The sequence below is a fragment of the Phalangium opilio genome, unplaced genomic scaffold (genome assembly GCF_054372755.1).
Source record: "Phalangium opilio isolate 3A_F unplaced genomic scaffold, DU_Popi_V2 ptg000003l_1, whole genome shotgun sequence".
Taxonomy (NCBI): domain Eukaryota; kingdom Metazoa; phylum Arthropoda; class Arachnida; order Opiliones; family Phalangiidae; genus Phalangium; species Phalangium opilio.
In genome coordinates this window covers 10,112,374-10,124,581 of record NW_028324145.1, presented here as the reverse complement: position 1 = coordinate 10,124,581, position 12,208 = coordinate 10,112,374, and the positions used below count along the sequence as shown (strand labels likewise).

The 12,208-nt window shown below is 36.8% G+C and overlaps 3 protein-coding genes across 7 annotated transcripts; 1 reads left to right on the top strand and 2 right to left on the bottom strand.

The window, feature by feature from the left end:
• The first annotated feature begins 3,827 nt into the window (after window positions 1–3,827).
• LOC149717714 (dolichyl-diphosphooligosaccharide--protein glycosyltransferase subunit 4) lies at window positions 3,828–4,562 on the top strand. Its single transcript, XM_089840610.1, has 3 exons — window positions 3,828–4,048; window positions 4,228–4,343; window positions 4,399–4,562. The coding sequence occupies exon 2, from the start codon at window positions 4,229–4,231 to the stop codon at window positions 4,340–4,342; it is 114 nt and encodes a 37-aa protein (XP_089696736.1). The 5' UTR covers window positions 3,828–4,048; window position 4,228; the 3' UTR covers window position 4,343; window positions 4,399–4,562.
• On the bottom strand, window positions 4,507–5,661 carry LOC149717713 (uncharacterized). Its single transcript, XM_089840609.1, has 4 exons — window positions 5,424–5,661; window positions 5,141–5,315; window positions 4,683–5,017; window positions 4,507–4,616 (listed from the first exon to the last, which is right to left on the bottom strand). The coding sequence occupies exons 1-4, from the start codon at window positions 5,522–5,524 to the stop codon at window positions 4,559–4,561; spliced, it is 669 nt and encodes a 222-aa protein (XP_089696735.1). The 5' UTR covers window positions 5,525–5,661; the 3' UTR covers window positions 4,507–4,558.
• Window positions 5,662–5,695: 34 nt separating this feature from the next.
• Window positions 5,696–11,374, bottom strand: LOC149717712 (CYFIP-related Rac1 interactor B). 5 transcript variants are annotated; one of them, XM_089840603.1, is made up of 7 exons: window positions 11,078–11,374; window positions 10,663–10,969; window positions 10,463–10,570; window positions 10,179–10,406; window positions 9,692–10,106; window positions 9,180–9,377; window positions 5,696–9,096 (listed from the first exon to the last, which is right to left on the bottom strand). In XM_089840603.1, exons 2-7 carry the CDS (start codon window positions 10,745–10,747, stop codon window positions 9,033–9,035), a joined length of 1,098 nt encoding a protein of 365 aa, XP_089696729.1. In that variant the 5' UTR covers window positions 10,748–10,969; window positions 11,078–11,374; the 3' UTR covers window positions 5,696–9,032. The 5 variants fall into 5 exon arrangements, with proteins under 5 accessions (XP_089696729.1, XP_089696732.1, XP_089696728.1 ...); XM_089840606.1 differs by having other exon boundaries at window positions 10,667–10,969; XM_089840602.1 differs by having other exon boundaries at window positions 10,663–10,822.
• Window positions 11,375–12,208: the final 834 nt, after the last annotated feature.

Here is a 12,208-nt window from a genome sequence, read left to right as displayed (position 1 = left end):
CCTACCCATCCTACTCCGTACCCTGCACCACTCTTCCATGGATCTAGTAGCACCAGGGAGAACGTATGAGAAGGAGACCAGGAGAGACCAAATTCTCCGTCATCCTCCCCCCTTTTAAAACCGGTACCTAGCTATGACTTGGTATCAGAGTTCCGGACATGCGCTATCGGCATCAGAGAAGTTTGTATACGGCCGAGGCTACATTTAACCACGATGATCTCTAACCGTCTTTTTCTATTTAACCTTTTTAGAATTTCATTCTTAACGGATCACGTGACGCCTGGCTCCTCGAATGTGCGCCGATGTAGCTGCGCGTGAGAGACATACCAGTCTGTGCCGTTTTAGTTACTTTCCTTTCTGACTCTCCTTATACGCGCTCACTGGTAGTATATAGCATCTCTTGCTGATAGCGAAACGCGCAAAGCTATCGAAAGAGAGAGACACTCTTCATCCTGCCTCTTAGAATCCCTACTATACCAAAATCCTCGCGCCAAAATGATTAGCGCGTGCTGTTTCTCAACTGTTCGATATCAGACTCTCTCTCCGCTAACAGTATACCGTAGCATTGGGAGCTAGGAGAACACTCGAGCCCTTGCAGGTTTCGAGACTTATTTTTATACACGGAAGGCCACGTCTTTAAAGTAGATAAGATCAAACATACTGTACAAATGTCCTCGGAGTAAATATGGAAGCTTAAAATTTCAAAAAAAAAAAAAAAACACTCGCATAGAGTTTATAAAATGTATTACAAGTTGGAAGTTCTAGCTAGTACATTTTACATAAGTTAGTGTACGCTCTTTGAAGAGTTATTCACATTTTCTTAAGACAAATTTATTTTGAAGATATTTCTGTATATTGTAACCCAATTTTGATAACCTATACGCTAAAATGACTCTAACTACTTCGCAAAAAAATTTAAGAAATGTTTAACGATAATATCACACGAACTTATGATTTTACTTCGAGTTAATGACTTCCATCATTAATTATTTAAATATCTGGATGGAAAATTTTGTTGGGTTGCAGACACCCTTACTAAGAAAACCTTCCAAGGATTTAGATGGTTTAAGAAACGATCATTTTTGACAGGACAGGATAGAACCGGAAATGATAAAATATGATGGGAAATATTTAACTATAAAATCAAGCTAGCCAGTATTATATCTTTTCTTTCTTTTTTTTTCAGTATATCCCGTCGGTAGTTATAAGTTTACAATGAGATATTACTGGTATATAATAATTTATATCATTTCTGCCTTAAGAGATAAATACAGAGTTATTACGGACGGTTTGGGGCTGGGCGCACGACCAAGAGCTGGTAGGAAATAAGGGCACAAACTACTTCCTCCCTTTATTGGGAGGGGAAGATAAATTATTATTATGCAGAGAAAAAAAAATAAATAATAAAAATGACTTCCTTTTTCGTGGTTGACCTCGAGATAGACTAACATGGGTATAGCGATAAAAATAAACGCACCGTAAGAAAATTAATTATAATTAAAGTTAATAGAGTTCAACCTTTAGATATATAGATTTCTTATATGGTGGTGAAAAACAAGGGGCAGACCATACTCGAAATAACGGTACTGTTTCGCTAATTTGCATATTTCTCGAGCGCTGATTGTAGTAATTGCAAGTACTTAGCATCGTTAGATAGAGAAATAGTAGGGCTATATCATACTGAAATGATTTTATGGTAGCAAGAAGTGATATCTAGATTATTAGGGAGAAGGTATAAATTCTCCGCATTTCCAGCCTTATCTCCAGTCCAAACATAGGTCCGGAGTTAATCCCCGCCTCTAAATTACAACCAGCATCTCATTGGTTCTTGAAAAGTCACGTCAGCGCGATGCGAATGACAAAAATTACGTATTTTCCGACTGAGGAGAGGCGAAATAGCCCGACCTCCTTTTACGTCCCCCCTTGTATTTTGAAAGGGGGACTGGGACTATGGCGCGCGAATACAAAGGCATCTTATACCTTCTCCCTAATAAACAAGATATCACTTCTTGATGGTAGCTTTTATAAATTTAAAAGTTCTGACGTTCAAAATGGAGGTGTCATAATTCAAGGGTTCCCTAAGTAGGTTGTTACACGTATCTTCTTGTACACACACCTTGCTGAAGAGTAGTTTACCCCTCTGTTTGAACACTATTTGGGTTACAATTCTTCAGAAAGATCTGATAAAGTATCTAAGATACTTATTCTCAGTCCATTGGGCAAACACCTTACCGTATTTCGGAACCATTTAAATAATGGAGGTTATATCATCATCTTAAAGGTTATTTAAGAGATTTTTAGGTTCTCAACATCTACGGTCTGTTTGGCAACAACAGCGTGCCTCCTCTCTTTACAAAAGAAAACCCAAAGCATTTTATGAAATGCTATAAGAGAGGGATACCGACTTGGGGGCCACTCCGGCGATCTTACCATTAACTTAATGGCTAAAACGTACAGGGCGGAATTCCCTAAAGAAAATGGACCTCTATAGTTCGTTCTGAAGTCCAACAACAATAATATCATACTATATAGTGAGTGTATCTCCGTCAGGCGGTAGTCACGGCAGAAAATTAGGAGAAATGGCCAATTATTTCGTTTCCACCAAAGACGAGTAGACTTATGAGGTTCCATTAGGTTAGACAGTTGGCCATAAGATGCCGGAGAACAGTAGTTTCTCGGAAATAAGGTGTAAATGAGAGAAAGAGTGGGCGTTTTATTCTAACATCGTTTCTGGTTCAATGAACACTACCTCCTAAGCCTACCTAACCTTGTCTAACGAAATATAATAATTTTTTCCAAAGGTCCGGATAGATTAACAGCGCCAAGTGACAAATCCCAACGATTCGTGAAGTTTTTGTGTTTAGGAGAGCAAGATGGATTGTTTACCTACTTCTGTTTATGGGGTCGTATCTCTTAGAGAAAACAAGTCCAACTGAAGACTAAAGACTACAGCATTTTCATGACTTATTACTCTATTTTGATCTACCCTTTTAACGTTTACGCTTAAAGGATACTAAGCCTAACCTGCCAAAAAATATAGGCTAGATTTAGGCCTACTAAAGTCAGAGGAACGAAAGAAGAGAGAGATAGAGAAAAAAAAACATTCTGGGGGGGATTTCAAAATATGCAGTGCTCTGTGCGGCGTGAATACGAAACTTTACACCGACCAACAGCTGCGTCGAGTGTGTCAAGCAAAAACTATATTATATAGTGGCAGACCGTGCGCGGTCCGCGTGCAAAAGATGTAAAAAATGCCCTGACGCGGGGTCTAGCCAAGCCAATAGGACTTACAGCCTGCCCTAGGCATTCAACCCCAGGCCGTGGGAAATTTTCTCGTAGCATCATCAATGAATTCCCGGCGCCCGGCGGCCCAACGGGGTGAAAGTGAAAGAGGCAGGCTGGGGCTAAGCAGGCCGTGAGGATTGGAAAAAAACGACGCCCTAACCTGATATACTGACAGGAGCGTAACATAGTATCGAGTTTAGAGATTACTATCTACACTAGTAGCTTTCCAGGAATTATCAAGATAACTTGGCGTTTTAGAAACTGCATAATAGTTGAAAGGGATCAGGATTAAGCGCGGTGTAAGGACAGAGAGGATGGGGACAGAGAGAGGGGGCTCGATTGATGGAAAAAATCGCGCCCGTAGACACCTTAGGACCAAGAGAGGTGGGTGCTTTAGACCCATGAAACATTTCATATGTGTCCCCAGTCATGTGCCAGGCAGGCTGGTTGTCTTGATAAAAAAGGGCCCACACCCGTTTTACCATTAAAATAAAAATAAACTACCTTCTATCTGGAAAAGAAGAGAGAAAAACCTTGCAACTAAAAATATTCGAAATTGGCGCGCTTTTCCTACTTTAAAAAAACTTGGCGCCAATTTTGAGACTTCCGCGCCATCTAGGGATACTTTGGTGTTATCTACTACATGTATATAAATTAAAGAGCCGGCTGTCATTTTGTACAATCATCTGCTTATCGTGTTGTGCCACGTAATCTTAACTTATTCTCAAGTTTAACTGATATTAAAGGAGAATAATTAAACTAAGTATGTTAAAAATATTAACTGGTTACTTATTCTTAATAATCTAGATAGTTACCGTAGTTTAACTCTGGTTTTAGGTTAGCTTAAGTCAAAGTTAAATGTTTCACTTAAGCCTTGGCTTTATGAACATGATTGCGATTTGGGAAGGTAGTTAAAAGTAATGTCTATTAATTAAATTACAGGATGGTTTCAGACGTGCAGTTAGCGATTTTCGCCAACGTTTTAGGCGTGACGTTGTTTCTTTTGGTGGTTTTATACCACTATGTGTCAGTTAATAACCCCAGGAAACTAGACTAAGGTAAGTTAATAGCATGAAGCTTCTTATTTTAATTACTAATGTTATTTAATTTTAGCAATTCTTCCAACTGATTTGAGTATCAATTCCAAGTCATGTCATTGCAAAACTAACTCATCGTCAACTAAACCGTTTCAATTTTGTTCAAAATGTTATATTTGCATCTAAATTTTGTATAACCTTTATTTTTAAGGGTAATAAAGATTCTAATGATATATCTAAGGCCTTGGTTTCTTTTTACTTTCACCGTTTCTTGAACCATGTTTTCGCGTTGAACTAAACCCATTAAAATGCACTTAAAATATATCCCACCAAAAATAAATCAGAAAAAATACAACTTACATGTAACCTTTCTTGATATATCTCTGACCTGATGATGTTGAATCTCCTGGGTCAAAACCTGTTCCAAATATGTCATCCAAGTTGTCCGGTGTGAGGGGTTGTATATGAGTTTTCATAGGAGTCACTTCACCATCCCGAACTTTGTATTGTTCCTCATTATGGACAGTTGCTACAGTTTGCACTTTCAATGGTTGAAACTCTCCATTTTTCTTCTTGGTAGTCAAAACGCGATGGTTAGTTCTTGGGCTTTGTTTCTTAGGAGGAACAAATGATCCAAAGACTTCTTGAGCCAAAATTATTTTTTCCCGTTCTTCGTTGGACAGTTTGTTCACAGTCTGAGAAAGAAATCACCGCGCATAACTTGATACCTAATCACATTTACACAGTAGACCTAGGCACCGTGACCAAGGTCAAAAAGGCGCCAAAAACCATGTTAGGCCTTGGCTATCATTCCATACTTTATGTCCGTGACCTTTGTCGAAATTTTGTCCACCCGATTTTGAATCTCTTCCTTCTAAATTCTTTTCGTGTTGTCTATCAATATGTTTACTCACAGGCACCGACACCTCACTCAAATTATCATGATCTGATTCCACTTTCGCGGATTTACCTTCCTGCCAAGGCATGTCTTCCCTGCGAGAAAAAAAGGGCGCAATTTCGTTAGGCTTAGCTTATATTACAAAAATACACCCTAAAGTGGTAATTAAACAATAACATATAATTAAAATAGTAATTATTTACTCTTCATCCTCTGATTCACTAACATAACTATCTTCTCCTTTGCAACACCCAAAAAATGTAGGCAATTTTAAACCCATTTTGGACTCTTTATGTTTCGGCATGGGGCATCCGTTTTCCAAAATTTTCAATATCAAACTCGCGCATGCGCACGAGCCTTCTGACCCCGACAACCTCGTGAGGCTTTCTAATTGGCTTAGAAAAAAAGGCCCGCGATAATCGCTTTTAATCCAAATTAGTTAATCCCATATAAGAAAAAAAAAAACGCCAACGAATTTGAAATGCAATGTTAATATATTGTATATTAATATTTATATACAGAATCTACATTGTAAAGACTAGAAATCAACATATTGTAAATTCAACAACCACATATTATAATAAATAACCAGTTGTTTTTTTCTTATTGTATACACTGGATTTTGGGTTAATTTTTGGTTGAGGGATTGAGAGTGACAGGTTATGATGTTTTTGTTTGTTTGTTTGTTTAATTAAATACGCTATTAGAGGAGGAAATATTTAAACGAGTAAAAACTTAAACGGGAGGATAAAGCCTTGACATGTTTATCTTAATTCTAAACGAGCTAATAATACTAGAATATATTAACAAGTGGATTCATTAAAATGTTGATTTACGGCCTTACCACTTAAATAATAATAAAGATAATTTAAAGGTTATAAGTAGTTCTAAATATAAACTTAGGAAACTTATAATAATTATATTTTCTTTTAGTTATTTTTGGTTAAAATGAATTAAAAAATTTAAAAAAAATCTCACCCGATATTAAAATTTTTTTACCCCATAAACACGTGACGAATGCCTCGTAATCATCATAACTAATTATAAAAAAATTAGGGATTTAATTTAACTATTTAAACTTGAATAATTTAAGCGCCAACCAACAAAATTCGGAAAAACCCGCGTTAAAATAACAGTTAACTATTTTTTTTTAATTTGTAAAATCTTTTCTCCTATAATTATTGTCACTTTAATTAATAGATTATAAAGTGACTGATATACATTTTGTTGCGCAGATTCTAGGCCTACGTCGCGTCAAATTTTCTTTATTTCTTTCTTTCTTTCTTTAAACTCAATAACACAGTCGTCAAGAATACTATACACGAAATAACATTCCAATATATCGGGAAATTTCTTTTAAAAAATTCTTCTCATCGCTCGAATCTTTGGTCTATACCTTAATTATTTTGCATTCAGACGCGTATAATAATTTGGGGGGGAAATTACGTTTAAACATTGGGCCATTTCATTATATACCTAAATTCTTAGTTTTCCCGTTAACAAACACCAGAAAAACATGGTCCATTTCATCAAATATCTTCTTTATCATAACAACTAAGTTGTACGTCGTCCCAAATGTGCGCAGCTTTAAAACTTGACCCTCAAAAATCAATCCGTTATAATTATACCACTATAAACTTCTTCCCCCATAAAACAGGCTGCCAAATGTCGTCTGTTTAGTTTTACAGTTGTTAGTCTACACACCGAAAAGTATAGCTTTACTAATTAGTAATTAGGCTTAACGCGATTACACCTAAATTTCTTCTTGATATGTTAAACTATCTCAGGGAAAGACTTAGCGGACGACAGTAGGGTTTCCATCTTTGGGGGAGTTGTAAAAATCAGCCTATTAGCTTTGAATAACAGAAAAACTAGCAAGGCAATATAGTTAGGTTACCGCTAACTCCTCTATAAACCTTTAAAAACTCGATAATATAAAAGTAACGTGTGACCGTTGTGACGTAACGCGTTATAAAGAGGCCACGTAATGTGTTTAGGCACCCAAAAAACAATGCACCTCTTTGTTTGTTTGTTTGTTTGTTTGTTTGTTTCCCTTATTATGATTTACTTTTTGTAACCAAGAAGTGATATCTAGTTTATTAGGGAGAAGGTAAAAGATGCCTTTGTATTCGCGCGCCATAGTCCCAGTCCCCCTTTCAAAATACAAGAGGGGGACGTAAAAGGAGGTCGGGCTATTTCGCCTCTCCTTAGTCGGAAAATACTAATTTTCGTCATTCGCATCGCGCTGACGTGACTTTTCAAGAACCAATGAGATGATGGTTGTAATTTAGAGGCGGGGATTAACTCCGGACCTACGTTTGGACTGGAGATAAGGCTGGAAATGCGGAGAATTTATACCTTCTCCCTAATAATCTAGATATCACTTCTTGTTGTAACTTAACAAACTAACGAGATTTAACTAATATTTCGATGACTTAAAGAATGGGGAGTATGTATGTATGCATGTATATAAGAGTTATTATAACGAATTAATATATAAAATAATGTACAAATTAAAATAAGCTCCACCAGGATTTAGGTTAGGAGTTAATAATTAATTAACAAGCGTCGTTATAAATTTGTGACCGCAATATTATAGTACTGCATCATTTTACGCAGAAAACAAAAATTAATAATAGTATAATGTAATTGTACTCTTTTAGTTAATTAAAAAATAAAAAAAAAATTAGGGGGACTAATTAAAAGAATTGCGTGAAATAAACTTTGGTTTGAAAAGGAGCATAGTGATTTTTTTCAATATGGTCCCTCAACTAAGCTGACTTAGTATTAAATTAAATTAATTATTGACCTTTGAACCTTTCATTTTCTATCGAATTTTTGGTGGTGCAGACAGCAACGAGTGTGTCATCAAAAAACACGTAATTAAAATAGGCCTAAAAATTAATTAATTAATTAAGTGCGTATAAATTAAAACGGTAGGTTAAATACTAATTTTTGTTCGCTCAAATTGGCTTATAAAATAAAAAATTATAATAAAGCTGAAGCGTAGTATAAGCACTAAAAAAGTTCATCCCCTTTTAAATACACGATGTTTTTAGATGTAATAGTCTAAAAAAGGGGATACTCTGAAAGAATTTAAGTGTTTAAGCATGCTTTCAAAGCGTACTTTTGTTTGTTTTAAACATCACGATTATTCACAATATACTTTTGTTTGTTTTGTTTTCTTTGTTGAGCAAAAATACGACCACAGAAACACGATTTAAATCAAATTTTAAAAATAAACGTGGGGTTTTGTTGTTTTTCTTTTTTGGTTACGGAGAATTTACAGTTTTTGTTTTTGGGGGAGGAGGGGGAGGCTTTCTTAAGAATATAATCCGATCGTTAAAAGACAGTGTTTTTGTTTTCCTTTCTTCATTTCATCAAAATCACGATTTTTCACAAAATATCACGCAGAAACTTTTTTGGATTTTGTTTTGGTTTGGTTTAGAACTTTAGACAAATGCACGGAGAGAACGAACGAACGAACGAACGAACGTGTTTGTGTTTCTTTCTCTTGATCATAATTCCATTCCACAGACCACCGGTTTTAACAATTAGAGAAGTTTTTACTAATTAATATACTGTTCTTTGATCCTTAATTCAGGAAAGTTGTAATTAATTAATTTTGATTAGAGAGTTCTTAAAAAAATGGTTGTTAAGACTCTTGCGATAAATATATATATATTTTTACCGATAGTTGTGTTTATACTTTTACTTATATATTTATGTTTTTAGTTTTGTTTTGTATAGAGAGAGGGGGGAAAGAGAGAGATAGAGATATGGCAGTGACCCCAAAGGGTGAAGCGTTATTTTTAAGCCAATAATGCTTTGACATGTTTCGGTGTGGTCTCATCATTGAGGTGTCTCGTTGTGTACCTTTTTAGTATAAATATCATTTGTATTACAGTTTTGGGGATACTATTAAATCTACTTAAATAAAAGAAGAAGAAGACAAGTACCTTAAGGCATTGAGCAGCCCCTCAACAACATTGGGTGGCTGATCTTTTAGTACTTTTATAGAACCTTTGACATCTATGTGAGAATTTTTAGCAAAAGCGCCCACAGGGTGTACGTGATCATACAGGATGATTACTCCCACCATGACTCTTAAAACGAATAATATGGTTTCTTCATTTTTAAAGCGAGAGCAAAATCCCCTGTATTATTATCAAAACACATTTTTAGTTATAACTGCGTGTTGAGTTATAAGAAGAATTAGCCTTATTCCTGATCAGCGCCACCTACACATAGCGGCGACTTTGAGAACTACTGTAATCGGCAAGCCAATCAGAAGTCGCTAAAATCTGGTGACGTCACTCTGACGGGCACTCTCCGGGTCTTACCAAAAATGACGTCACCAGATTTTAGCGACATCTGGTTGGCTTGCCGCTTATAGTAGTTCTCAAAGTCGCCGCTATGGGTAGGTGGCGCTGATCAGGAATAAGGCTAATTATAAAGCAAAACTTCTTACGGATTTTCTACCATCCTTTGACACACTTTGGCCATAGTCCCTAATGTTTCGGTGGTATTTTCAATAGGTAAATCCTTATTTTCGGAAACAAAATGGGTCGTGGCGTCACTTAAAACTTTCAACATGGGTGTAGCGTGAGCGTAAAACAGTGACATGCGATTGGCTAATTCATTTGGGACTTCTAGCTCTTCTTCTACAGGATCCTGATTAGCGAGTCTCAAACGACTAACGGTACGTCTATAGTAACTAAAATCGTTTTGAATCGCCGGATTCGTCATTTTCATATCATCGAATTTGAGCACGAAATCTAAAATTTCCGCAAACTGTTTCACTAGTGCCTGTTGGGTTTCTAGGTGTTGCGTCGGTGATAAAGGGCCAGAACACAACTCCCATAATATTCTAGGCACAGCGTCTTCTACTCAACAAACATTTTACGAATGAATCAACTTTCAAAGAATAGGGTGACGTAAATACAATGAAAACAAACCTAATCGTTGGGAAAATTCATAAAAATATTTCAATTTGGATACTAAAGGACAAACAGCTTCCCAAGCTCTTATTTGATGGGCTTCGCTACGAGGTTTGGCAATAGCCTCTCTGATTTCATTCCCCGCCCCTTTGTACGTTTGTAAATCTTGTAGCACTCTTTTAGATTGTTGTAGCACGTCTTCCACGCAAGCGTATGTTTCTTTCTCAGATTCAGAAGGTTGGGCATCTACACAATCACTTTGTTTCAATTTCAACGTAAAGATCGGAGGTTTATAAATGTACCTTCAAAATCTAAAAAAACGTCATATTTGGGGTTTTCATCTCGACTGAGCAACCTTAAAAGATTTCCCATGGTACAACAATGGTCACAACTTCCTCCAGGAGTAGCACCTTGAATTGACAAACATTCCATGGTTGGTTTTTTTTTTTGAGTTTTGTCAAGATTGGTATAAAACTAAGCCTAAAACAACAGAAATTATTACAAACTAGGATTTTTTCTTTACTTGGAACGGATGTTAGAGCTCCTTTAGTATGGGCAGCGACTGAGCAGCAGGGCTGAGTTCCCATATGCCCCCGAAATTCGACAAATTTATCACTTCTTCACACCCTCAAGTACCAATAACCAAAAGAGTTATTGAAGTCCTTATCAAATGATAATTAATTTTCAATCTCAAGTTAAAACTTAGAAGCCAGCAGCCCAGCACACCTCCCACGTTCGAAATTTAACGTAATCTCTAGCTTAGATGAGGCAAAGTTCATAGACATTCGCTAAAACGTTGCAACTACAAACTACACCCCCTTTATGTTAAATTTAGCTCAAATCAGAGGCAGGAACGTACTGGGTTATTATTAGTTTTTATAAACACAGACCGGAGGGAACAGGTTATAAATAAATACCTTATATTCTCGTACTTTTACGCTTTCGCAGATTTATACGCGTTTATTCTTAGTGAATTTCCTTTTCTTATGTGAATACGATATCCTGTTGTAAAGAACCTAGGCCTAAATTTCTTAGATGACTCACTATCTGCCACTGTCTTGATTGTGAAATTCAGGGCCAGTATATTTCAGGGTTAAAATCGACGCGACTTGATTCTTTCCATGATTAATTAATTAAAACCTTTAATTCATTGAATTTCAAAAATATTACTAATTACATTCATTCCTAATCTAATCTAAATAATCGGGTGGGTTCCATAGATATATTAAAAGGGTAGATACACAATTCAATGGGAGGTCGACGCGGAAGGGGCAACGAGCAGACAGCCGCTATTTTCTGGGGGTAGCCGTATAAAACGCCATCTATCGGGAACTTTTGAAACTAAGTTAAAGGATGAGCTTAGAGTAGTGGCACTCTATGTTAACTCCCTATAGGGCATAATAAGTCAAACCCTCGGAGATGCCATTACTCCATTTTATACGAGCTAAGAGCGGAAAAACGTATTTTATAAATTTTACACCTGTAAAATCTTTTAAAAAACACTTGGAACTTGTATTTCTACTTACTTTCGAGGAAATACCACCGTTTTCTGGAGGTAAGAGTCTTTTTACCTCTCCGAGTGACGTATGTCACGGAGAGGTTCTGTAACGATCGTGTGTGTCTGTTTGTGTGTGTGTTTGTGTGTGTGTTTGTGTGTGTGTTTGTGTGTGTGTCTGTTGTTACACCCACGTGACCGCGTTCGCAGTTTCCAAATCGGAGCAAACGTGTTCGCCATTTCCGAACTGCTTTCACAGTCACGGAAATGGCTCCTCTACTTGAGTTCTCACACCACCATCTTCTGGTCTTTGTCCATCCCACACGGACACCAGTCTGTACTTACTGGCTTCCAATCACCACCATCTTCTGGTCTTCGTCCATTCCACTTGGACACCAGTCTGTACATACTGGCTTCTAATCACCACCATCTTCTGGTCTTTGTCCATCCCACTTGGACACCAGTCTGTACATACTGGCTTCTAAACACCACCATCTACTGGTCTTCCGTCTATTCCACATAGACACCAATCTGTCTCATTGGCTTCTACTCC